The sequence below is a fragment of the Dama dama genome, chromosome 9 (assembly GCF_033118175.1).
Source record: "Dama dama isolate Ldn47 chromosome 9, ASM3311817v1, whole genome shotgun sequence".
Lineage (NCBI taxonomy): Eukaryota > Metazoa > Chordata > Mammalia > Artiodactyla > Cervidae > Dama > Dama dama.
This window is the reverse complement of record NC_083689.1, coordinates 22,110,028-22,132,993: the sequence shown is the minus strand read 5'-3', so window position 1 is coordinate 22,132,993 and position 22,966 is coordinate 22,110,028. Positions and strand designations below refer to the sequence as shown.

General features: G+C 58.0%; 3 protein-coding genes across 4 annotated transcripts in view; 2 read left to right on the top strand and 1 right to left on the bottom strand.

Moving 5' to 3' along the window:
• The first annotated feature begins 160 nt into the window (after nt 1-160).
• On the top strand, nt 161-1,538 carry RPL36 (ribosomal protein L36). The gene is made up of 4 exons (XM_061150612.1): nt 161-311; nt 489-583; nt 1,199-1,333; nt 1,407-1,538. Exons 2-4 carry the CDS (start codon nt 491-493, stop codon nt 1,494-1,496), a joined length of 318 nt encoding a protein of 105 aa, XP_061006595.1. The 5' UTR covers nt 161-311; nt 489-490; the 3' UTR covers nt 1,497-1,538.
• A 120-nt stretch (nt 1,539-1,658) lies between these two features.
• Nucleotides 1,659-20,787, bottom strand: LONP1 (lon peptidase 1, mitochondrial). 2 transcript variants are annotated; one of them, XM_061150603.1, is made up of 18 exons: nt 20,659-20,787; nt 15,959-16,047; nt 15,293-15,412; nt 13,211-13,442; nt 12,955-13,016; nt 12,657-12,786; nt 12,181-12,264; nt 11,205-11,425; nt 9,588-9,726; nt 8,866-9,044; nt 7,624-7,711; nt 7,114-7,236; nt 6,918-7,034; nt 4,736-4,876; nt 4,189-4,354; nt 3,279-3,505; nt 3,040-3,204; nt 1,659-2,004 (listed from the first exon to the last, which is right to left on the bottom strand). In XM_061150603.1, exons 3-18 carry the CDS (start codon nt 15,340-15,342, stop codon nt 1,828-1,830), a joined length of 2,301 nt encoding a protein of 766 aa, XP_061006586.1. In that variant the 5' UTR covers nt 15,343-15,412; nt 15,959-16,047; nt 20,659-20,787; the 3' UTR covers nt 1,659-1,827. The 2 variants fall into 2 exon arrangements, with proteins under 2 accessions (XP_061006586.1, XP_061006585.1); XM_061150602.1 differs by lacking the exon at nt 20,659-20,787 and adding an exon at nt 19,636-20,073.
• Nucleotides 20,788-20,874: 87 nt separating this feature from the next.
• The window catches only part of CATSPERD (cation channel sperm associated auxiliary subunit delta), a 42,488-nt gene continuing 40,396 nt past the window's right edge, over nt 20,875-22,966 (top strand). Inside the window, exon 1 of the mRNA XM_061152166.1 lies at nt 20,875-21,120. Within this exon, the coding sequence (XP_061008149.1) occupies nt 21,047-21,120 (74 nt within the window). The 5' untranslated portion in view covers nt 20,875-21,046. The remainder of the gene's footprint in view (nt 21,121-22,966) is intronic.

Below are 22,966 nucleotides of genomic sequence, written 5' to 3'. Positions count from 1 at the left end.
TGGAGTCCCTGGCGCTGGGCCAATCAGGTGGCGGCAGCGGTAGGATTCCAGCTCTCAACCCACCAGAGGAGGGAAGCACCGCCGCCATAGTCACGCCCACCCGGTCCGACTAAAGAAGGCTCGCTGGAGTAAATTAGCTCGCTTTGGGTGTCTGTTCGCGCATCCTCAGAGAGCCCCAGGGACTCCACGCCGCGAGGGGGAGCCCGAGCCATTCTTGCCTCTCTGGCCCGCACCGCCCGCGAGCTGGTAGATATCCCAGAGTTCCACTCGTCGGAGGTCCTTCCGCCGCGGCAGCCATTGTAGAACAACAGGTTTGTGAACTCTCTCGCGAGTAGCATCCGTTGCCATCCGGACCCTGGGTGTCCCAGGCAACTCGAGGGATGGCTGAGTGCAGCGAGCAAACCCGTGGGAGCCGAAGCGCGGGGTTCCAGGCAGTTGGCACCCAGCCGGAGCTCACCCACATCCCTTCTCCCCTTTTCTGTCCGCAGCCATGGCTCTGCGCTACCCCATGGCCGTGGGCCTCAACAAGGGTCACAAGGTGACCAAGAACGTGGGCAAGCCGAGGCACAGCCGCCGCCGCGGGGTGAGTACCAAGGCGCGCGGTTAGTGGGTAGGAACCCTTCCAGTCGGAGGGCAGGGCCTGGGCAGAGGCTCCCGCAGCGCCGTCGGGGCATCGAGGGCCGGGGCAACTGGTGTTTTAAGCAGGGGGAAAAAGAATGTGAGGTTGGCCAGAGGAGAGAGTGGAAAGGCTGGTTACCCTCCTGTGTGTTCCCCTTCTCTGCGGACGCCCACCGGGGCCACGTACCAGGACCCTCCCCCGCGCCGTGGATTCGGAAGCTGGGGCGGGAGCGACTTGGGAGCCGGTTTTGACGCATGAGCAGGAGTTTGCCGAGTAGGACGGTGCATGGATCCGGGTTAAAACGTGGAGGGAAAGTGGATTCCTTGATTTTCGTGTTGAGGAATCGTGGCCTCGAGGGGAGGGCGTGTGTGTGTATGTTTCTTGGTTAAGCGGCGCCAATTCCACGGTGCCCAGTTTGTGTGCAGGACGACAGTGTTAGGGGTCCCGAGACAGGCCGTGCAAAGGGCCGGGCGTGACGCGCCGCTTTGGTGCTGATGAGATTGGGCGGGGGGGGGGGGGGGGGTCTGGGCTTCCGGGCTTCCGTCGGCGGCAGACTGCTGACGCCCCGGCTTCGCGCAGCGTCTCACCAAACACACGAAGTTCGTGCGGGACATGATCCGGGAGGTGTGTGGCTTCGCCCCTTACGAGCGACGCGCCATGGAGCTGCTCAAGGTTTCCAAGGACAAGCGGGCCCTCAAGTTCATCAAGAAAAGGGTAGGTGGGGTTCCCGTGCGGGGACCCGGTGTAGGACGCGGGGCTCAGGCTCACGGCCCTCCTTGCCCGGCAGGTGGGCACACACATCCGCGCGAAGAGGAAGAGAGAGGAGCTGAGCAACGTCTTGGCCGCCATGAGGAAAGCGGCAGCCAAGAAGGACTGAGCCCTTCCCTTCTGTTCACAATAAATCTTGCCAAAAACTCGGCGTTTCTGTGCTGCCATTGGAAATGGGAGGGTAGTTCACCGTTGAGAATGAGGGGGATCCCACCCCTGGAGCACCCTGGTGAGGAGGTGGTAGGCAACAAGAGAGGCCACAGCCAAGCAGTACTGGAAACGGTTTTTAATCATAATTAAATACATTGATTAAGCCGTAATTAAGATCGGGCTTCCAGTCTCCCCCAAGCTTCCTGGGGCTCAGCTGCCCAGAGCCCCTCCCAGGGTGCAGTTCTGGCCTGGACCAGGCCCAGCAGTGACAAGGGTACCGAGGGCTGCTGTCACCGCTCCACTGCAAGTGCCTCAGCCCTCTCCTCAGGAAAGGCGATGTCAAAGATCTCGCGGTAGTGCTCCACGAAGTGCACCTCCAGGCCCTCGGTGATGAAGGCAGCCAGGTCATAGAAGTCCTTCTTGTTCTCAGCTGGCAGGACGATGCAGGTCACCCCAGCGCGCTTGGCCTGGGAGGGAGGGGGTGGCGGGTCAGTGGGGAGGAAGGAGAGGGTTGGGCAGGGAGCCACACTCCCGGTGCCCGCCCTGCCTTGCACAGATGAGGAACCAGGCCCCAGGGACCATCGCCAGCCTCCACTCTAGCAGCCTGGGGAGCAGGGCCCAGACTTCTGCTCAGGTGCTCTCAGCCCAGATGCTCCCTTACCCCAGGTGGGCCTGGAAATACATGCAGTGTGGTGTACATGGTTTCTTAGGTCAATCACAGCACTCACTGCTTTACATTTTGAGGTTTGGCACCTAAAAGTGCACAGGAGCTGAAGGTTCCCACACTGCATTACCTGTTCCTCAGCCCAACTGCTCCTTGGGGGGTGGGGGTTCCCATGAGCTGCTTGAGGGATAGTGGCCCATGGAAGCTCCCAGTCTACAGGTGAGGAAAGCAAGGCCCACACACCCTGCCTGGGGTGTCTCCCTCACCGGAGCCCCTGGGGGCCACAGTCCCTTTGAGATAGCAGGGTGGAGCATGAGGGCCAGAACCAGGGTGCCGCAGTGAGGTGTGTGGGGGCTCAGAGACAGTGGGGCTCTGTTAGGAACCCCTCAGCCCAACACAGGAGAATCCCAGGACAAAGGGCTGCCTCCACAGTCCAGCCTACAGCACACCTGGGGAGACTCCGGCTCTGGGCCCTTGTCCACCTGCACTGCCTGAGCCTAGCCCCCTGCCGCTGTCTCCTGCGGCCACGTGCTCAGTGCTCAGCCACTGTGGGCAGAGATGGAGACCCCAATCTCAACCTCAGAAAGGAGCTGAGACGGGCTGGAAAGGCTTTGAGAGCCACTGGGGGACAAAGGGTGAGTAGTCATGCTGTCAGCTCAATAGAGGCTCCAGGCCAGGCAACCCTGGGTCCAACCTGAAGCCCAAAGAGCCTTACTTTTCCCGTCTGTAAACAGCCTGTCACCCCGCCTTTCCCCTGGAGGTGGGGTCAGCCCTGAGTGCTAGCTGTGATGGCCACGTGTTGTCCGGGTCTCTGTTGCTGAGCCAGTGCAGCACTCACCGCGATGGTCTTCTCTTTGATGCCGCCCACAGGCAGCACTTTGCCTGTGAGGGAGACCTCGCCCGTCATGGCCAGGTTCTGCCGCACTGGCCGGTCCAGAGCCAGGGACAGCAGGGCCGTGACGATGGTGCAGCCGGCGCTCGGGCCGTCCTTGGGGGTGGCACCCTGCGGGGAGACGGGCAGGTGGGCAGGCAGCCTGGCGGGCGTGTGACACAGGGCAGGATCAGGGCGGGCCTCACCTCAGGCACGTGCAGGTGGATGTGTGATGTCACCAGGAACTTGTTGGAGGGGTCGTGCTGCATCAGGAAGGCCCTGGCGAAAGTGTAGGCGATGCGGGCGCTCTCCTTCATCACCTCCCCTAGCTGGCCCGTCACCTCTAGGCTCCCATCCTTGTCCCCCTTGTCGCTGTCGCTGTCTCTGTCTCTCGGCCGTCTCAGGGACGTCTCAACAAATAGCGTGGAGCCTCCTGGGGACCCGAGGGCAGAGCCATGAACCGGGGCAGCCCCAGACTCCAGGACAGTGGCCCCCACCACCTGCTCAGCACTTCCCAGTAAAGTTCCCTACGCAGCTCATCCCGACCTAGAACCTCCTCAGCCCTCGGTGCTCTCACTGTCCCTGCAGCCACCTCCTCGGGGCGGCAGGTGGAGCTGCCAGGGACGGACCGGATCACACCAAAACCTGAAGCCCTCTGTGCTGGGCTTCCCTGTGTACCTGCCTCCAGCACAGAGCCTGCAGGCTCAGGAGCACAGTTCTCTCAGTACAGCCCAAATCAGCAGACTCCATGCCCTCAGCCCACTTCCTTTGACACCCACCCCCTGCCTGCCTGCAGACATGTTTCTCAGCTACACAAGCCCCTGAGCTGCTCTCCCACCACCTTGCAGCTCCCAGACCCCAGGGCCAGTGGGCCCAGTGAGGTCACTTGGACAGGAAGCCCTTCCCCGAACCCTTTACCCAGAGCGACCTCTCCTGCTGTGAGGGGCTCTCCTTCAGGCAAGCCTGAAAACCAGGAACTTGAAACTCACAGGGCGCTGCCGCCGCCGCCTCACGGCCCCCAAATCAGCCCTGTGCATTCCTACCAGCAGGGAAGGGCATTCAGAGCACCCCACGGTGAGCGCGCCCACCTCTCCTGGGGGTACAGAGGCCACTCACCCATGGCTGTCCAGGCCAGGCCCATGACCACGCCAGGCGGTGTCACATCATACATGCGCTCCACTGTGAACACTGGCTTCCCCACGAAGTCCTGCAGGTTCTCGGGCGTCACCTCCACAAACTCAGCCTCACCACTGACAATCTTGTAGGCAGACTTCCGTAACACCTGCATGGACATGGTGGGCTGGGGGTGGCCAGGCCACAGGACCGTCCCGTCCCCAACCTGACCCCAGCTCACCTCCACTAGCTTTTTAACTTTTTACAGTTGTGGTGACACACACATGACCTAAAACCATCTTAGCCATTAATAAGCATACAGCTCTGGCAAAAGTGCACGAGGGCTCGTGTCCAACCATCCTTCTAGAACCCTCTGATCATTAAGCAGTCACTCCCCGTTCCCTGCCCCCAGCCCTGACCCTACCATCTACTTCCTGTCTGTGGCTGTGACTCCTCTGGGCACCCACCGTGGTGTGTGTCCCCTGACTGGCTGGGCCCACTTTAGCCATCATGGCCCCAGGCTCCATCCGCCACTGGGCAGGCGGCTCACCTTCTCCACCTGCTTCTGCAGGTTGCGGACACCGCTCTCCCGGCAGTACTGCTTGATGAGGAGGGTCAGCACATCGGACGACAGCTTGGCCTTGCTCTCGTCCAGGCCACAGAGGGCACGGGCCTGAGGAACCAGGTACCGCTACAGGCAGGAGGAAAGCTGCCGTCAGGACCCCCAGGGCCTCTCTGGGACCCCCCACCCAGCCTTCCAAGACCCCTGGCTGGGCTGGGTAGATGAGGTCACTGAGGTAGACCCTGGGCCTGCCCTGAGGGGCCCCAGTCCACTCGGGGTCATCCAACAACGACAGGGTGTCAGGGAGGCTGCTCCAGGAGGCCATGCCTAAAGCCAAGACCCAAAGGGTGAGGAGTCAGTGAGGCCAGGACGTGAGGTGCACATAGCGAGCCCGGCAGGTGCCAGGCTTGGGACCTGCAGACACCAGCCTGCCACCTCCACATGCTCCCAAGGCTCCAGCCTCTGCTCCTGCTGCATCCTGTTGGGATCTGACTCCTGCCCTCCCTCCAGATGTCATCGTAGGTGCCTCTTCCTCCAGGAAGGCCTCCTTGATCCCCTAGACTTGCTCCTCATACAGAGACTAGTTAGTGGCTGCTGCCCAGTACAGGTGGGGATGGGGAGCAGGTCACAGGCTCCAAGGTCACTCCTGCCACACAGCAGTGGCCAGACAGTCAGTCCTGAGCACTGACCACAGGCCCGACGCATCCCATAGTCCTCATCTTCCTCCTCCTTGAGGGGCTTGAAGGAAGCCCTCCACCCACTCCGCCAAGCCTGCCCCTCTTCTGTGCCGTCGAGTCTCCAGGCTGGGGGGGGAGTCCAGCACCCCTGCCACCACCTCAGCCAAGAGCTCTTTCTCTCGCTGCCCATCCCCCCCAGGGGACACACAGACTGGGAGCCAGCTCCAGTCACAGCTGCAGAAGGCTCAAGAGGACGCGTTCACTCAAGCCCCTGCTAGAAAGAGAACACCACGTGAGGAATACAGTCCCCTGGAAAGGAAGCCCGGCTTTCCTGACTGCAGGCTAGCAAAGCTGCCGCACCCCCGGGCACCAGAAGGGAAGGTCCCCCCACCCAAGAAAAGCTTCTTACACAGAGGTGCAGGCAGAGGCCCAAACCTTGGGTGAGCCTGGGACCAGGAAAAGGCCAGGCAGGCGGTCACAGAACTGGGAACCACGGCCTCCCTGTAAAGCCCACAGCTGCGAGTGACTGGGCCTGGACACCAGCCACATGTGAGACATTAAAGGCGGGGGCTTCATAGGAAGCTGAACTCAGGACCCCAAGACAGGGTGGGGCCCGGAGGCCATGTATGTAGGGCTGTGCTACGTCAGCACTGTGCTCGCAGAGGTGTCTCCTGCTCTTGTTCTACGGCCTGTGGTGTTGGGACATGAGGAGAATTCCTGCACAAGCGCTTCCAAGACCCGTGGGGCTTCCCAAGTGACAGGGACAAGAGCAGCCCTTCTTATTCAGGAAAAGCCCCTCCCAGAACACTAAGAATAACAAGGTGATTATTAGCATAGCTGGCTGGGGGCCAGAAGAACCAACTGAGACTGGAGGGACAGAAGTTTCTGCCCCCAGAGAAGACAGGGGGCTGGGGAGCTAATCACACACAGCCAAGAATCTGATCAATAACCCGAGACATGGGCCCTTCCCCACACCTTGCCCCAGTGTCTGTTTTGGCTGTTCCCTGGTTGAATCCTTTATTATAAACTGGTAACAGTGAATAAACCCATTTCCTGAGTTCTGTAGGCTGTTCCAGCAAATTATCAAACCTAGGAGAGGATGGGGGGAACCCCTGACTGACATCTGGTCAGTCTGAAGTAAGACAGGCCAGGGACTTAGGGCCTGCATCCAAGGTGGGGGCTGTGCTCTGCTCTGAGCGCTGACCCTGGGTCTCACGCTATTCCTAGATGCCGTGTCTAGACCACACTGACTCACAGGACCCTCCGAGGGAACCAGCAGGCGCAGGGACCCCCACCGCCGCCTCAGGGTCAGAGGTGTGCCTGGCAGGAACGGTTCACACCAGTCTCATCCGCTTCTCGTCATCCCGCCCCATCCCCTCTGTCCCTCTGGCAGGAGAGCCCCCGAGCAGTACCCTGAGCTCTAGCTAAGGGCCTGGCCCCGAGGGAGCACCTGGCTATTTCCTGAGCTCAGGGCCGGGCTGTGGGTGTCTCACCTCAGCGATGGCGAGCTTCTCCTGGGCCACGTAGCCGGACACGTTGATCATCTCCATGCGGTCCCGCAGTGGCTCGGGGATGGTCTCGGTGATGTTGGCCGTGCAGATGAACAGCACCTGGGGGCGGGGCCGTGAGGTGCAGGGGGCCAGGGCGCCCACCCCGCCCCGCTGGCCCAGCCCCGGGCAGGACACGTACCTTGGACAAGTCCACGGGCACGTCCAGGTAGTGGTCCAGGAAGTTTGCATTCTGCTCGGGGTCCAGCAGCTCAAGCAGTGCAGACGAGGGGTCGCCCTGGTAGCCCCGGCCGATCTTGTCCACCTGAAAGGGGCGGGAGTGGGCAGGGGTATTGGCCCCTGTCCTGCCCCAGCACCTGCTCACCAGACACCCCAGTGGGAGACAGACCCAGGGGTCGGGGCTGGGGAAGACCGGAGCAGAAGGAAGAGCAGGGGGGCCAGCAGGACCATGAGGCTGTGGCAGGGACGGTGCCCTCCAGGGCAGGGGCGCCAGTGTCAGGAGACAGCCTGGGAGCAGCAAGGCCACCCTGTGACTCTGGCGCCATGGAAACCGCAGCGGCCATGCTTTCACCTTGAACACAGACTCCGCATCTCAGGGCCACCTGGAGTGGGGGCCAGGAAGGCCCAGGGCCCACGTCCAGCCTCCGGGAGGGGTGTGCACCCAGCCAGGCCTGCCCCCAGCCCCACGCACCTCGTCTATCAGGACCAGGGGGTTCTCCGTCTTGGTCTTCTTCAGACACTGGATGATCTTGCCTGGCATGGCACCCACGTACGTCCGCCTGGGGAAGAGGGCAGGGTGGGGCGGTGGGTGCCCAGCACCTGGGCTAGCCACACCAGTGCCTGAGGCCCAGCTCCCTGGAGCTCCCGGACACCCACATGCCCCCAAGAGCTGCCCAGAGGAGACACAGGGAGACACAAACAGCGTGGGGGCCCCGGCAGAAGATAAATGCTTCCGTGCTGTGCAGGCGGGCAGGGCAGTAGATCGCCCCAATGCTGGAGTGTCCCTCCCCCAGCTCAGGCAGGAAGAGCAGGGAACAGGTTCACAGCAAATCTCACTCAGACTCATCCCCCTAGATAGCAAAACCCAGCCTGCATGGCCTGACTCAGCAGAAGGAGAGGGTGGGGAGCAGCTGGGGCCTATGGCAGCAATATCTTCGATGCCTGGGTCACCAGGCCCAGGGCCCAGCCCCAGCCGGCACATGCTTTCAGGAGGACTGCTGCCAAGGAGACCTGCAGGTCCTAGTGTCCAGGACTGTCCGTGTTTTTAGAAAAACCAGAAAAGTAATTTAGACACAGATTTAACCCTTCTTTGACCACCACCAGATAAAGGTATGCTCCAAGTCAGCTCAGAGCAGACACTCATGTATCTGTTGTGCTTGTGTCTCACTGAGCCAAGCTTTTCAGAGACCCACCCTCTGCAGAGGCCAACAGGGCGGGGAGCCCTGGAACACGACACCCTGAACGTCCCACTGAAGGGTGCCATGCACGGCCCACGTGGCTCTAAGAGCCTGCACACGGGGGACACCATCCCCCGCTCTGCCCCTGACAAGGGGGAAAGAACCAAGACAGGCCCCGAGTCTTCACCAGGGAGACCCCCCACTCTAGTGCCCAGGCCTGCGGCCACAACACACTTCCTGAACTTCGGCCAGTGTTGTGAGGAGCTAAGCTGGTGGGATGCCAGCTGGAGCCATGCAGCTATCTACTGACAGCCCGGCCGAGAGACTCTCCCAGTGATTGAGAAGCCGAGATTTTGAGCAAATGTTTGAGCACCTTGATTGAGCTGAACCTGAAGTCAATAAACACCTTTTCAGTGACCTACTCCTGTGTGCAGTTTGCTGCTTGTCCCCATCATGATACCAGAGCAGGAACAGACCCAGGAAAAGGAAGGCTGACAGGAGGAGAGGTGAGCTCTGGGGATGGGGGGCGGGCCTACCTGTGCCCCTTGATCTCGGCCACATCTGTCATGCCTCCAACACTGAAGCGGAAATACTCCCGGTTCAGGGCACGGGCGATGGACCGGGCAATGCTGGTCTTGCCCACGCCCGGAGGGCCGTAGAAGCAGAGGATCTTGCCTTGGGTGGAGCCCCGGAGCTGGCTGACAGCGATGAACTCCTGCGTGCAGAGGCGACTGTATGAGACAGTGGTGGACTTTCTGAAGGGCAAGGGGCCCCACCTGGCCTGAAGCTCCCTATGGCCAGGCACGTGGGGCTGCGGGAAGGGACAGCGCCTGGCCTGGAGGGGCCAAGCTGACCAGACTGTGATTTGTCATAGGGAGGGACAGCCTGTGGCACCAACAGGATGAGCAGGCGCCAGGGGATGTGGGGACCGACTGGGGGGGGTGACCCCAATGCCAGGCCCACCTGCCCTCGGCCAGATGCCCCTGCCCCGTTTCCTCCTCTCATGAGCACGATTTTTATCCCCCTGGTAGACTGTGAGCCCTGGGCGGCCCCTGGCACCTCTGACCTCCTCCAACACTGGTCCCTCAGGTCCCTGCTGACACCACTCCAGCCTTGCCACAGCCAGGCCCCTCCCAGACCCCAGACTCACAGGGGGCTCCTCTGGGCCTCTCCAACTACACGGGGAGTCCTGGATCCCAGGCCCCCCATGCATGTATGAGGATGTGGGCCGGGGTGGGGTGGGGGTGGGGTCCCTCACCAGGATGCGCTTCTTGACGTCCTCCATGCCGTAGTGGTCCTCCTCCAGCACCGCCTGGGCCCGCGCCAGGTCTAGGTTCTCGTCACTGTACTTGCCCCACGGGATGGACGTCAGCCAGTCCAAGTAGTTGCGGGTGACGCTACCATGGGACAGATGAGAGCTGATGAGCAGGCCCTGCGAGCCGCCTGACTCCCCAGCTGCACACCCACGGCGCTGGGACCCAGGCACCCAACACTGGAACTACACAGAGTACGCTCGACAGGCCGGCCCTCTGGGGTGCAGGCATGCCTCGCCTACTGCTCCAGGCAGACACTGTGTGTTTTATACCATGAAGGTCTGTACTAACCCTGTCTCAGCAAGTGATAAAGCACTTCTTAATTAAAGCATGTAACATGCTTTTTTCTTTTTTTAGACAGAATGCAAGTGCATACTTAAACTACAGTATGGGGTAAACATAACTTACACGCAACAGGGAAACCAAGAAAATTCACATGGCTCACTTTCCTGCTGTGCACCAAGCCTGCAGTGTCCCGAGGTCTGCCTGTGTGGGCGTGGCTCCTGGCCCAGAGGCTCAGTGAGCATGGGGACGGCTCAGAGTCCCACAGCTCAGGAGCGCAAGTGGGGAAACTGAGGCCTGGGGCTGTGACCCGGGGACAGAGGAACCCCCTCTCAAGGGGCCTAAGGAGGAGCAGGCAGGAAGGGCAGAGTCAGAGGAGGAGCCAGACAACAGAGTGGAGGTGGGAGAGGCGCTCTGAAGAAGGATGGGCTGGGAGCTGAGGAATGTTTCCGAGAAGCTGGAAGAGGCTAGAAATGATTCCCCCCAGGCCTCCAGAAGGAACCCATCCTTCTCATCACACCAGAAATGAGGGTCTCTGCCTCCAGACCGGAAGAGAAGTCTGTGCTGTCTGGGGCACTACGTGAGTGGTCCACCCTGATGTGAACGTGGGGAATGTACTGCTGCCCCAGGGAGAGGAGCTGGGAGTGTCTCTGGTGTACAGGCCTGTGGCATCTGGAGAAACCAGGGAGCCCCAGGGTCCCTGAGCAAGAGACCAGACCCCACCAGACACCCTGATCAGACAGGGGCCTAACACAGCAGCCCGGGAAGCCCGCCCCTCTGAGTAGCTGTCCGGGAGCAGCGCCCAGGCAGAGTCAGAAGCATCACATGGTGCCCTGACCCCTTAGCAGCCACCCTGACCCCCAGCCAGCACGCACAGGAGAACGACAGCAAGACCAGGCCCCCAGGAAGACACTCATTTCGTAACTCTCAAAGCCGCCAGAGGAGACCAGAGGACAGAAGGTCAGGGGAGGAGCTGGCCTTGGGGCACTGGCCCTGGGGACTCCTGGTCCTGACTGGTGGCACAGGCTTGCAGCCCAACGTCTCTGGCTTCAAATCCGTCCCCATCTACCAGCCCAGGGGCAGGGACACTGATTTAACTTCTCCAAGCCGCGATTCCTTCATCTGTGAAACAAGGGTGACAGAGACCCAACCCCCACAGGGACCACACGAGAGGACTGAACATGTGTGGTGACAAGAACATGCCCGAGGGCCCCCCACCGTCCTGGCCTTCCAGGGTCAAATCCTGGCCCCCCGCGCCAGGCCCCTTGACACTTGCTCACTTGAACTCGGAGGAATGGTTGTCCAGCAGGCCCAGCTTGCTCAGCTCCTCATCCACCACATCCATGACGTGCTTGGGGACCACGAGCTCCTTAAGCCGCTCACGGAACTTCTCCTCGATGGCGTCCTTGTCATCCTTCTCCAGGCCCAGCTCCTTCTTGATGATCTTCAGCTGCTCCTGCAGCAGGTACTTGCGGTGTGTCTGCTTGATCTTCTCCTCCACCTATGGGGCCCAGGCCACTGTCAGACCAGAGCGGGGTGGGCCTGCCACATCCTCGGGACCCAGGAGACAAACCGGGGGCACCCAGCCTCCAATGCCCCTCACCTTCAACCTGGAGTGCCCCACACATGGGTCTCGCCATAAGTGACCCCACCTTCCAGGGGAGGAAGGGATCTGCCCTTTAATCCTGGTTACAACCAGGGAAAGCCAGACTTGATGCCAGCATGTCCCCCATGCTCATCAAGGTGGCATCACCCTCTCTCTAAAAGCTGACACAGCAGGACACAGGCTTGACACTGGCGCCTGCCCTGGGTCATGCTGCCCTGCATCTTGCAGTGACAGCTGCCTCGTGGCTTTTCCAATGAAAGATGTAATACGACTTTTTTCCTAACGTAGAATCAAGTAACATGACAGCCTATGTTGGAAATGAATGTAGAATGAGAGTATTTGTATCACTAATTCACTTTGGTGTATAGCAGAAACTAATACATCACTGTAAGTCAACTATACTCCAGTAAAAAATTTTTTTAAAAATTAAATGAAAAAAGTGACCTAAATCTGGAAAAGGTAAACGGACAGTCCGAGCAGCAAAGGTAGGCCTCCACCAGCCGAGTGTGGGGAAAGTCCCTTCAACCTTTCCCAGGCTGCCTCCCAATTTCTAGCTTTCCCCCAGAGCTCCCTGGACAGTCAGGGGACCTCCCTCTGTGCACAGCCCCTGGCCCGTGTGACACTGCCATGGGTTCGCAGCCTCTGCTCACCTCTCGGCCCAGGCGCTGCTGCAGCTTGCTCAGTTCAAACTCCTTTTTGAGAAGGGACAGGGCCTTATACAGCCGCTTTGGAATCTGCCGAGAAAGGGAAGATCATGTATGCGGGCCGAGGGTCGGGGGGCAGGGGAAGCAGGGCACAAGAAGTATGAACCCTGGCGGCGGACAGGCCAAGCCTCCCCAAATCCAAGCGGCCTGCCCCCTCGGACCCAGGGCTCCAGCCACACCCTGCAGGCCAACAGGCTGTGGGGACCAGGACGTTGGCAGAGGTACTGCTTCTAATGTTGAGTCTGGGGACAACCCAAACATGCCACCCACTGAAGGATGGGTGCTGCCCAGTAGGACACCACACGGCCACTATCAAGAACCAGGGATCGGAAGCAGATGGAAGGAGGCAGGCTAATGTGAAACTGCCCCACAACAGGGCCCAGGAGCGGCAGCCAGTGGGGGGAGCCTGCGGGCGCACTCACGTTGGTCTCCTCCAGGACTTCCTGCAGCTCGTGGGACTCGGCCCCCGTCAGCGCCGCGCCCATGTCGCTCAGGTAGATGGGGTTGTCCACCACCCTGTGGCCGGCCTGCATCATCTGCAGCACTGACTCCCTGCAAGGGATGCGGGCGCTGCACCAGGGCACCGACCACCCCGGGGGCCACCCCTCCTGACACACCCTCCCACCTGCCGACAACTCCCCTGACCCGGGCTGCGTCAGGAGCCCCTCAAGGAGGACACGCCCAGGCCAGCCCCACCCCCAGGAGAGTGCCGAAACCAACCTGTAGAGTGGGTTCAAGGCGATGATGTCCCTGATGGTCTTCACGATCTCCGCAGTCAGCGCCTGGTGGGCAGGGGAGCCCCAAGCGTTGGTCACCGGACCAGAGGGTCTGCAGCCCCGAGCCCTTTCCCTCCGGCCTGGACCTGGTTCCTCCACAGCAGCTGAGGCCCAAGCCCACCTCCCCCCTGCCAGCCACTGGCTCCTCCCAGGACTCCTGGGAGAACATGGCCCTCTGCCCTCCACACCCTTGCACTCACCTTCACCTCCTCCGTGACCTGGAAGTCCTCGTGGGCCACGTTCTCCACCTCCACCATGAGCACCTCGCCGGCAGGGCTGGGACCAGGCCCCACCACCACCTCCAGCGGCCGCTTGGTGGCCCCGTCCTCTTCTGCCTCTTTCTTGCCCCGCTTGGGCTTCTTGCGCAGCTTCTGCTTGTTCTCGCCCTCAGGGTCCTCGGGGTCCACCTCCAACTGTCGGTTGATGTGAACCCTGAAGACGGGAGGAGGAGCTAAAGCCACCACCGAGGTGGGGTTGGGGGGGGGGGGTCCTGCCTGCACGCTACTCTGCGGTGTCCATGACTGAAGGGCCCACTGGGCCCAGACCCCTGCAGTCACCAGGCCTGAGGCTCGCTGCCATCTCAGAACCCAAGAACCTGCACCCTCAGATTCCAGCCGACTCATCCATTCCAACACCTACTGCCCTCCGGGAGAGAGGAAGCCAGTGGCAGCCCGCCTCCAGGGTTCATCCGAGACTCTGTCTGCCCCTCCCCCAGCCTCCAGCGCACCCCACCGTGGCTCCTGCACACCGTTCAGGTTCAAGGGCGCCTCCACCAAGAGGCTCTCCCTGACCACTCCACGTGAAGTCCAGCACCACCCGCACAAACACCCAGCACCGCCCTCCATCTTTGTTTCCCCCACAAAGCACTTGCCACCATCAGAATTCACCTTGTGACCTGTTCTCCCCACTCGGGGTGAGCTCCCCAAGGTGGGTCCCTCACCTGCTGCTCCACTGACACCCGAGGGCCTGGCAGACAACAGGCCAGGTCACTGACTTTCTGGCTCCTTTACCATACAGGGTAACTGACGAGAGCACCCTCCTAGAGAGCAGGCCTGGGAACTGCCAGGGGTGCGGACTCGTGCCCAGCAGACACCACCAGGGTGCACAGAGCAAAGGCAGTGGGGATTCGGGGAGCCCTGGGGTGACCCGGCCTCAGAGGTCAGCAGGACTCACTCTACAAGGCACCCTGCAGGTGAGCAGGGCAGTGAGGAGCTGCCCCTATCTTTATTAATTCTGGTTGCATCTTATTCTATTTCTCCTGAGCCATGACTCCTTCCACAAGACAAAGGAGCAGCCTCTTCCCTAAAACAGACTCGAACAGACTCTAACATGAAGACGGGCATGGGAATCAGTGCAGCCACCTGGACAGTCCACAGAGGCACTGCTGGCCCAGACTGTTTCCTGGGTGCGCTCTGCAGGGTGACAGAGAAAAAGGCTCCATGGGACTTCCCTGGTGGTCCAGTGGCTAAGACTCCATGCTCCCAGTGCAGGGCGCCTGCGTTTGATCCCTGGTCAGGGAACTAGATCCCACATGCTACCACTTAGACCCAGCGGAGCCAAATATTTTTTCTTAAAGACTGTGAGGAAAAGGACAGGGGCTCTCAAGTCAACAAACCCCCACCAGCATCTTCAATGAGAGGCTTTTCCGAGCACTTACAGCCTTAATGGCTAGTGACTCTGAAAGGTGTCCCACATGCACAGGATCACAGGACACCTTTGACAAGAGTCTCATCTTGGGAGACCTGGAACACGTTCCCTGGAACACGTGAAAAACTAGTCTGTTTCTTCCAGCTTCAGTCCAGCTCATCTTATAGGTTTTTCTTGATTAGCCATAATAATCCAGGGGGTTAGACTGGGCCTACAGACGAATGCAGCCCTTCAGCTGAGTGGAGGCTGAGGTACTCTGGGGAGTGAAAAGCCACAACCTGGGGCTTCCCTGGCTAACAGTGGTTAACTCTGCTTCCTCTGCAGGGGGCCTGGGTTCCATCCCTGGTTGGGGAACGAGATCCCGAATACCATGCAGCACAGTCAAGAAAAACCCTGCAACCTGCCAAGTTGAATGGAGTTGCAGACATGGGTGCCAGGGGGATGGCGGGCCAACACTTAGACGTGGGAGACATGACAACGTGCCATCTTCCGTTTCGTGGTGCTTTGTGGACTAATAAGCGTGAGAGATGGCTTCTCCCTGACCACCCAGAGTACTGCTTTAAGAGAAGGGCCCTGAGACTGGGGATGGGGGCCCACCTCCAGCTGTGGCCGCTCCTCCCGTCCCACCCCGGCACCTCCGGTGTCCCATGACGATCATGCGCAGCTTGTCCCCCAGGTCCTGCATTTCGTGGATCTGCACGAACGTCCCCGTGTGGTAGATCTCATCCAGGCTCTCGACCACGTCGGACTCATTGCTGAGGGAAAGGGACACGGGGCACATGGCACAGGTGCTCTGGCTCTCTCAGGAGCAGAGAAACACCCGTCCTGGCCTTGACCTCCTGGCTCCCTGGCACTCTGGGATGCAGGGTCACTGCGCACAGGCAGGCAGGGCCATAGGGAACCTGGCCTTCCGTTCCATACCGCCTCTTTCCGAGCCGGCCTAGAACGCGTCTTCTGACTCTGAAGTGGAACTAATTCCTACCCAGAAGTGAGATGGACGAGACCTAAGCCCCCACACCTGTCCACCTAGCTCTGCTCTGAAGTGGTCTCGCTCTGGTCTGACAGCAGGGGTCCCCAAGGTTAATTTCCCCCCACCTGAACTACACACAAGGCCCAGGGCTCGAGGAGGAATCTTCAGTCCCACCTAAAAAGGGATGCTCAGCTCTTGGTCTTGTCCCCCGTAGATTTTGCTAGGTTTGTTTCAGGGCAAGGGCCAGAGGTCTAGGCTACTGATCAGGCTCTGTAGGGAGCTACACTCCAGGGTGGTCTCAACAAAAGGGTGAGGGGGAAATTACACTTACTTGTCATCTTTCTTTAGAAAGACGCCAGCATACGGCTGGGCAAGGCGGACTTTCCTTCTCAGCAGCTCAACCAGCTTCTTATTTTTAACCTAGTATGACAACAACCCCAAAGTGAAACACAGGGTAGGTTTTTCTGGCTGATGTTCTGACAGCAGCTCTAGCATTTTCAGTGTCACACTCTGGAGATGCACTAATCTGATCCAGGACTAGCCCACATGGTCCAAGAACTCCTGAACCAGAAGACAGGGCGGGTGTGGAGAATGGAGCGGGGCAGTGCTGGTGAGCCGCACTCCTTAGTTTTTTTCCCTCTTGCTAAAAGGAAAACTCAAAGGAGATGAACAGCCAGAGCCAAGAAACTGATTTCACATCCCTTTTCCAGAGTTGATTCTGGGGGGAAATGCCTTGGCTTGAAAGTCTAAGCCCTCTGCTCTTGTCAGGAGGAGGATGGTAAATGCGTAACTCAACTGCGGCACACTCCACAGGCTAATTTACTCAATTTTCACGGACAGTTATCCCAATCCCATCTATATCCCATATATTGATCATCCGACCCCGCCCCCCTCAATCACAGAGCAATCTCATGTCTTGGCAGGTAGAGGGCTCATGTTTCCCAGGAAACAGCTGCTGGGGAGGAGCAACACAGGTGTCCTTAGGGCTCAAACGATTCCCTTCAAGCCCCTGTTCATTCCCAGGCCAGACCTGAACTCAACTTAATGTTCAGTTCAACCTGAACTCAAACTTTGGCATGAATCAGAATCACCTGGAGGGTGGTTTTTGTTTAAGAACAGATAGCTGGGCCCCAACCTCTAAAGTATCTGATCTGCTGGGGGCTGGAATGGGCCTGGGAGTCTGCATTTCAAGCGAGCTCCCAGGGGATGCTGCCGTTTCAGGGACCAGACTAAGAAGCAGTGCTAGCTCACTCCATGACCACGTGGTATGGGGATTCCTGACACTCTGAAGGCATTCTTTCCAGGATAAAGGCCCATGACATCCATCAGGAGGGTACCTGACCCACCCAAACTTAAGAGTCACTAGCCTACACTCAGAGGCCACTGATAAGGAGATGCTACTGGGGCAAGTTAGCCACAGACAGGGTCAACTTAAACATCAAGGGTAATCGCAACTTTGCTAACAAGTTCAGAAATACTTATTGAGTACTCTGGAAGCTCCCAATTTCTCCTCTGTTAACAGCTGACTGCTGCATCTTTATTTTGACCACACTTCACAGGATTATAGTTTGCTGACCAGGGATCAAACCTGTCCCCCCTGCATTGAAAGCACCCAGTCTTAACCAGTGGACCACCAGGGAAGTCCCCTGACCCTTGCATCTTAACACCTGTCCCCTCCCTTTGGCAGGACTCCTTTTCCTTATCTGCAAGGTAACAGCAATAGAATTGGAGGAGAAAATGGCAACCCACTCTCAGTATTCTTGCCTGAAAAATCCCATGGACAGAGGAGCCTGGTGGGGTACAGTCCAGGGGGCAGCAGAAGATGCGACACAACTGAGTGACTGAGTACACCAAGAGACACACTCCATGTGAGTCCAAAGGCAGCCTCATACCATCCCCATCAACTCCTATAACCTTCTTGGCTAGCCCTAGGTGGGCAGACAAGTGTCTCTTGAAAGAATCTTATCCCTGCTTGGGCACTGAGGACAGGAGGCAGGTGCCACTTTGCAAGGCTGAGGGGACCACACCTGCCAAATAGTCCTGGCCCCAGAGGCCTGGAGGGTAGAGGACAGCTGGCAGTGGGAGACAAGGATGAAAAAAAAAAAGACCCACAAGGGTCATCTCTGAGGTGTCAGAAGCACACCATAGAGGAAACAGCAGCCAGTTCTTATGAAGGTGTATGAAGCACCAGGCATGGTTCTAAGTCCCCTACATGTGACCTCATTTACCTCCCACCACACCTCTAAGAAATGAGGGATTGCCCATTTCACAGACGAGGCAATGCAGGTCCAGAGAACAGCTTGCCCAAGGCTATCAAGCTGGGGACAGAGGGACCAGGATAGGAACCCCCAAGGTCTGGCCTTAGGGCCTGCCAGTAATCACTATTTAACATCAGAGAACGCCCTTGGAAGGGCAGCTCAGACACACGCAATCAGCAGTTCCGGGGTGGGGATGTCTTTCTGTCCCCCGCTTGCTGACTGAATGCTGTCCCTCTGCTTTCCAAGGGATCCCTGAGATTTATGCAGCAAAGATGGGAGTGTGAGGGGAGGAGGGTGAATGCAGACAAGGCTGACTCATTGTATGACCTTGCTTAGACAGTTAACAGATAACCTCCTCCACAGACTCGTTTCCACATCATTAAAGAAAAGATGGGGGTGGGTGGGCAAGAAAGCAGCCATTCAGGTTCTTCCTACTCTAAAAACTCAAGGTATGGACTTCCCAGATGGTCCAGTGGTTAAATATCCACCTGCCGATGCAGGAGACACAGGTTCAATCCCTGGTTCGGGAAGATCCCACATGCTGTGGGGCAACTAAGCCTGAGAGCAACTACTGAGCCCACACTCTAGAGCCCGTGCTGTCCAACAAGAGAAGCCACTGCAGTAAGAAGCCCTCCAAAGGCAACAAAGGGTAGCCCCTACTTGCCACAACTAGAGAAAACCTTAGTGCAAGGAAGACCAAGCACAGCCAAAAGAAAATTTAAAAAAAGCTTAAGTTCCTTGCACTCCTGCTTTCTGTTACATCACCCTGGTCCACTCGCCCCACCCCCTAAGCCATGGCTCTTAACTGTCTATTCCTCCAGAGTGTAAGTTCCTAAGGCAGAGGGCTGTGTCTAACTTGTTCTGCTGAATCCTCAGCCTGCTACATGATAACAAGTCAAGAACACTCTGCATGCCTGCTTCTTCAGTCCAGGCATGTCCAATTCTTTGCAACCCTATGGACTGTAGCCCAACAGGCTCCTCTGTTCATGGGATTCTCCAGGCAAGAATACTGGAGTGGGCTGCCATTTCTTCCTCCAGGGGGACCTTTCCCACCCAGAGATCCAACTCACATCTCCTGCAGTGTAGGCGAATTCTTTACCGCTTCAAGGCACCCTGGAAGCCCCAAGAACACTCTACTGAAGGAATAAATCCCTGAGAACATCCTCCTGTCACCTTCCTCCTAAAATTCCTCTACAATCTCTCGCTCATTCTCTGTACTACTTATGGCCTCCCGATACAGAATTAACTTACTACTCTTATATATGCTTCTCAAATCCCCACTGGAACCTAAGCTCCAAAGGCAGGAATGTGTGTCCGTTTTGTTCACTGCTGTATCCCTTAGACTTACAACTGCAACTGGCCCGTGACCTCAACGAACATATAATGAAGGTATGAGGACAGATCGCCCTGGGGGAGAGTGTCACAAAACAGCTACAGAGACTCGCAGAAAAGTAACTGAGCGGCAAGACTATTCTGATACTTCAGGGCACCAAATTTCTATGCCTGGGAGTCTATCGGACAATCCTAAGCTCACTGGATTCAACTCTCCTAAAGGGATCTGAAAGGGGAAGGAATCTAGCTCAAGTTCATGGAGCTAGTGCTGAGAAGACTAGTACTCGAACTCCAGGCCTTGGAGAAGCTTCGCTCCTGGAAAAAGCTGCTGGGGTACGGAGGTAGTAAATGATCCCTCGGTCCAACCCGCTGCTTGCAGATGTGGGGAAACCGAGGCCTAGGGCAGGGCGCTCATTACCTCAACAATCTTGATAAAGCGCGGGAACACTGGGTTGCGAGTAACGGCGATGAGTGGCAGATGCGGGAATACGTCCGGGATCATCATCGGCGTCAGCGCCGTTATGACAGGGCCCTCCCCGCCGCCCGCGCTGCTTCCCACGCCCGAGGCCCCGTCCTCCGCGCCGCCCTCGGAGGCATCCTCGCCTCCCGAAAAGGCGCCGCCGCCGCTGCGGTTGTTCGCCTCCCAAAGTCCCCGCCAGTGGCCCGCGGCCGCGGGGCTTTGGCCCCACAGCGCCCACGGAGGCGAGGCGTCGCAGGCCCTCCGGCCTCTGGGCAACCAAGCTCTAGCCGCAGTCGGGATCCGCCCCCCGGCGGCGGCCAGTAGCGGCCGCCGAAGCGCCCAACACCTTGCAGCTCCCCACAGCCGCACACAGCCTGTGCCCCCCGCCATGGCCCGTCCATCCTGGCGGCGCGTAAGACTTGCGTCATTTCCGCGGGCCCGACTGGGGCGCACGTGACGGCCGGCGCGTGTCTGGGTGCCCGCGGGAGGGGTGGCCGGAAACGGACGGCTGCGGGAGCTGGACAGGGAAGGATGGAGGCGGGGCCTACACCGAGCGGAGCTAGAAACTTTCAAGCTATCTCGTCGCATCCACCTTTTCCGATCTCCTAGCCAGCGTGTTTGAACTGTGGTGTTGGAGAAGACTCTTGAGAGTCCCTTGGACTGCAAAGGAGATCAAACCAATCAGTCCTAAAGGACATCAGTCCTGAATATTCATCGGAAGGACTGATGCTGAAGCTGAAGCTCCAGTACTTTGGCCACATGATGCGAAGAACTGACTCATTGGCAAAGACCCTGATGCTGGGAAAGATTGAAGGCAGGAGGAGAAGGGGACGACAGAAGATGAGATGGTTGGACGGCATCACTGAATCGATGCACATGAGTTTAGGCAAGCTCCGGGAGTTGGTGATGGACAGGGAAGCCTGGCGTGCTGCAGTCCATGGGGACTCGCAGAGTCGGACACGACTGAGCGACTGAACTGACCTGAGCGAGCGTGTTCAAGGCTCCTTCGAATCGCGGGGAGGGCTGTGGACACGCATGATGGCCCTTAGAAAAAGAAAACCGTGGCTGCAAGCGCAGCTTTGGGAACGAGTGGGCAGCCCAGTCCAAACAGGTTTAGGAACTTGGGTGACATGCGCATGCTCAGACTTTGGACGCGTCACGATTGGTGGATTCGGGTTTCCCGGGAGACGCTAAGTGCTTACAGAAACTGTAGACTGCCTATGGGCGGCCGTGTGCTCATGCCCAACCGCTGGGGGGCTTGTTGAGGTCTGCTTCGGGCTTCCTGGGGAGCAAAGTGCGCATGCCCAGACTGTGAAACGACTCCCCGCGGCAGTTGAGTCTACGTATTGGCGGCAACGGCCAGAGCGACATGCTGGTGTTAATGCTGGTGGCGGCGACCGCCTTTTGGCTCTGCCCGCTGGTCAAAGCTCAGCCACTGTGCCGGTGGGGCTGCCCTTCCGGGCCTGGAGTACTACCAGGGGTCGGGGAGGGGGCAGACTCATCCCTGGGCGCAAACTAGGAAAGATACTCCGCTCCCCAACCTCACTGAGGTTTCCCAGTTTACTTGATACCCACTCTTCTCTCCCACCTCATGCCTTCCAGCCCATCACCAAGTCCTCCCACTCCCACTTAAAGACTTTAGCCTGATTCCGATGCCTTCAAGCCACCTCAGCCACCTCCGCCACCACGACCCTGGGCTGTGCCTGGCAGCCCATAGAGGTTGTTTGTAAACGAATCTGACCTCGTAATTCCCCTTCCCTGTGGCACCCAGCATAAAAACCAATTTCCTTGCGCAGCCTTCGTTTCCTCGCATGGTCTGGCCCAGGGTTCCTCAACAGCGCTGCTGACATCTAAGGCCAGATCACTCTCTGGGGTGGGACCATCCTGTACATGGTAGGATGTTGGGCAGTGTCCCTGTCCTCCATCCACTCAATGCCAAAGGTACCTCGTTCCCCAGACTTGACAGTCAAATGTATTTGGGCATCACCAAGGGTCCCCTGGGGATGTGACAGCCACTGATGTCTCCCCTACCCACCCCTGAATCACTGTTCCCAGCCACAGGTCCCTTGAGGAACAGGGGAGACTCCGTGCCTGCTTCTCTCTCTGCCTGGGACGCTTTGCTTCCAGATTTTCTCCGTGACTTCTTCATTCAGATGCCGACATAAATAGTACACTCCTTTATTTAAAGACCCCCTCTCCCCTATAGTTGCTGCTTCCTATAAATCACTGTTACACTTATTTTTTCTTGTTTGTTGCTGTCACTAAGATACTAACTCCATGGGGTATTGACTGTTTCTCTTATACACTCCTGCCCAAAATGTTTTCAATTTCAGTAAATGTTAGATTAGTAAATATCATACGTGAGGTGCCACGGGCACTGGATAGATGCTAAAGCCCAGTTCCAACCCTCAGGGAACTCCTGCCAGTAATAAGCTGTACATTCAGAGGACCCTGTTTGCCATGAAGTAGAGAATGTGTATTTCTGGTACATGCTCCCTTATGATCATTGCAACAAATTCATAGCAGAGTGATTCCTTAACCTTACTTTATAGAAGTGAAAACATACGCAGTGAAATTAAAGACACACTTGCTTGTAATAGGGCAGTGGGAAGTAGGACTTTCAGGTAAGACTTGTTAGCCAGATGTGTCTCAAAGTCTGCAAAGATTAGGTCCATCCAATCCTCCCATCCCCACACTGGTTCTCAAAGTGCAGTCTTGAGACAGTAATATCAGCGTTACCTGGGGATTTGTTAGAACTGCAGATCCCTGAATCTGCTGAGACTCAGCAGTGGAACCCAGCAATCTACAGTTGATCAGGACCTCCATGTGCTTCTAACTCACATGCAAGACTGAGAACCTGCTGTAGATGGCAGAATCTTTTTTTTTTTTTAATTTATTTAATTTTTGGCTGTGCTGGATCTTCGTCGTTGCACGTGGGTTTTCTCTAGTTACTGAGAGTGGGGGCTCTTCATTGATGTGTACAGACTCCAGGGCGTGGGCTCAGCAGCTGTGGCGCATGGGCTTAGTTGCTCCCCGCCATGTGGAATCTTCCCAGCCCAGTGATCAAACCCACATACTCTGCATTGGCAGGCAGACTTCTAACCATTGGACCACCAGGGAAGTCCCAAAAACCTGCTGTAAACTGGACCAACATTCTCCCAGTCACCAACAACCTCCCATCCCCCTAGCCAAAAACCACCCCCTCAAAATCCAGGAGTAAGTATTCCTAATCTGGAGTCAGTCTGCAAATGACCCTTGATGAACTCTGAGGAATTATGTCTCCATTCTT

What these genes read in the sequence shown, in the direction of transcription:
- LONP1 (XM_061150602.1), bottom strand. Translation starts at nt 20,067, where the DNA reads ATGGCGGGGGGCACAGGCTGTGTGCGGCTGTGGGGAGCTGCAAGGTGT. An exon ending in AGCAGCGCCTGGGCCGAGAG is followed by an intron (nt 11,426 to 12,180) that starts GTGAGCAGAGGC and finishes TGGGCCCCATAG; the next exon opens with GTGGAGGAGAAGATCAAGCA. An exon ending in AACCATTCCTCCGAGTTCAA is followed by an intron (nt 9,727 to 11,204) that starts GTGAGCAAGTGT and finishes GTCCCATGGTAG; the next exon opens with CGTCACCCGCAACTACTTGG.
- RPL36 (XM_061150612.1), top strand. Translation starts at nt 491, where the DNA reads ATGGCTCTGCGCTACCCCATGGCCGTGGGCCTCAACAAGGGTCACAAG. An exon ending in GGCACAGCCGCCGCCGCGGG is followed by an intron (nt 584 to 1,198) that starts GTGAGTACCAAG and finishes GGCTTCGCGCAG; the next exon opens with CGTCTCACCAAACACACGAA. An exon ending in TCAAGTTCATCAAGAAAAGG is followed by an intron (nt 1,334 to 1,406) that starts GTAGGTGGGGTT and finishes CTTGCCCGGCAG; the next exon opens with GTGGGCACACACATCCGCGC.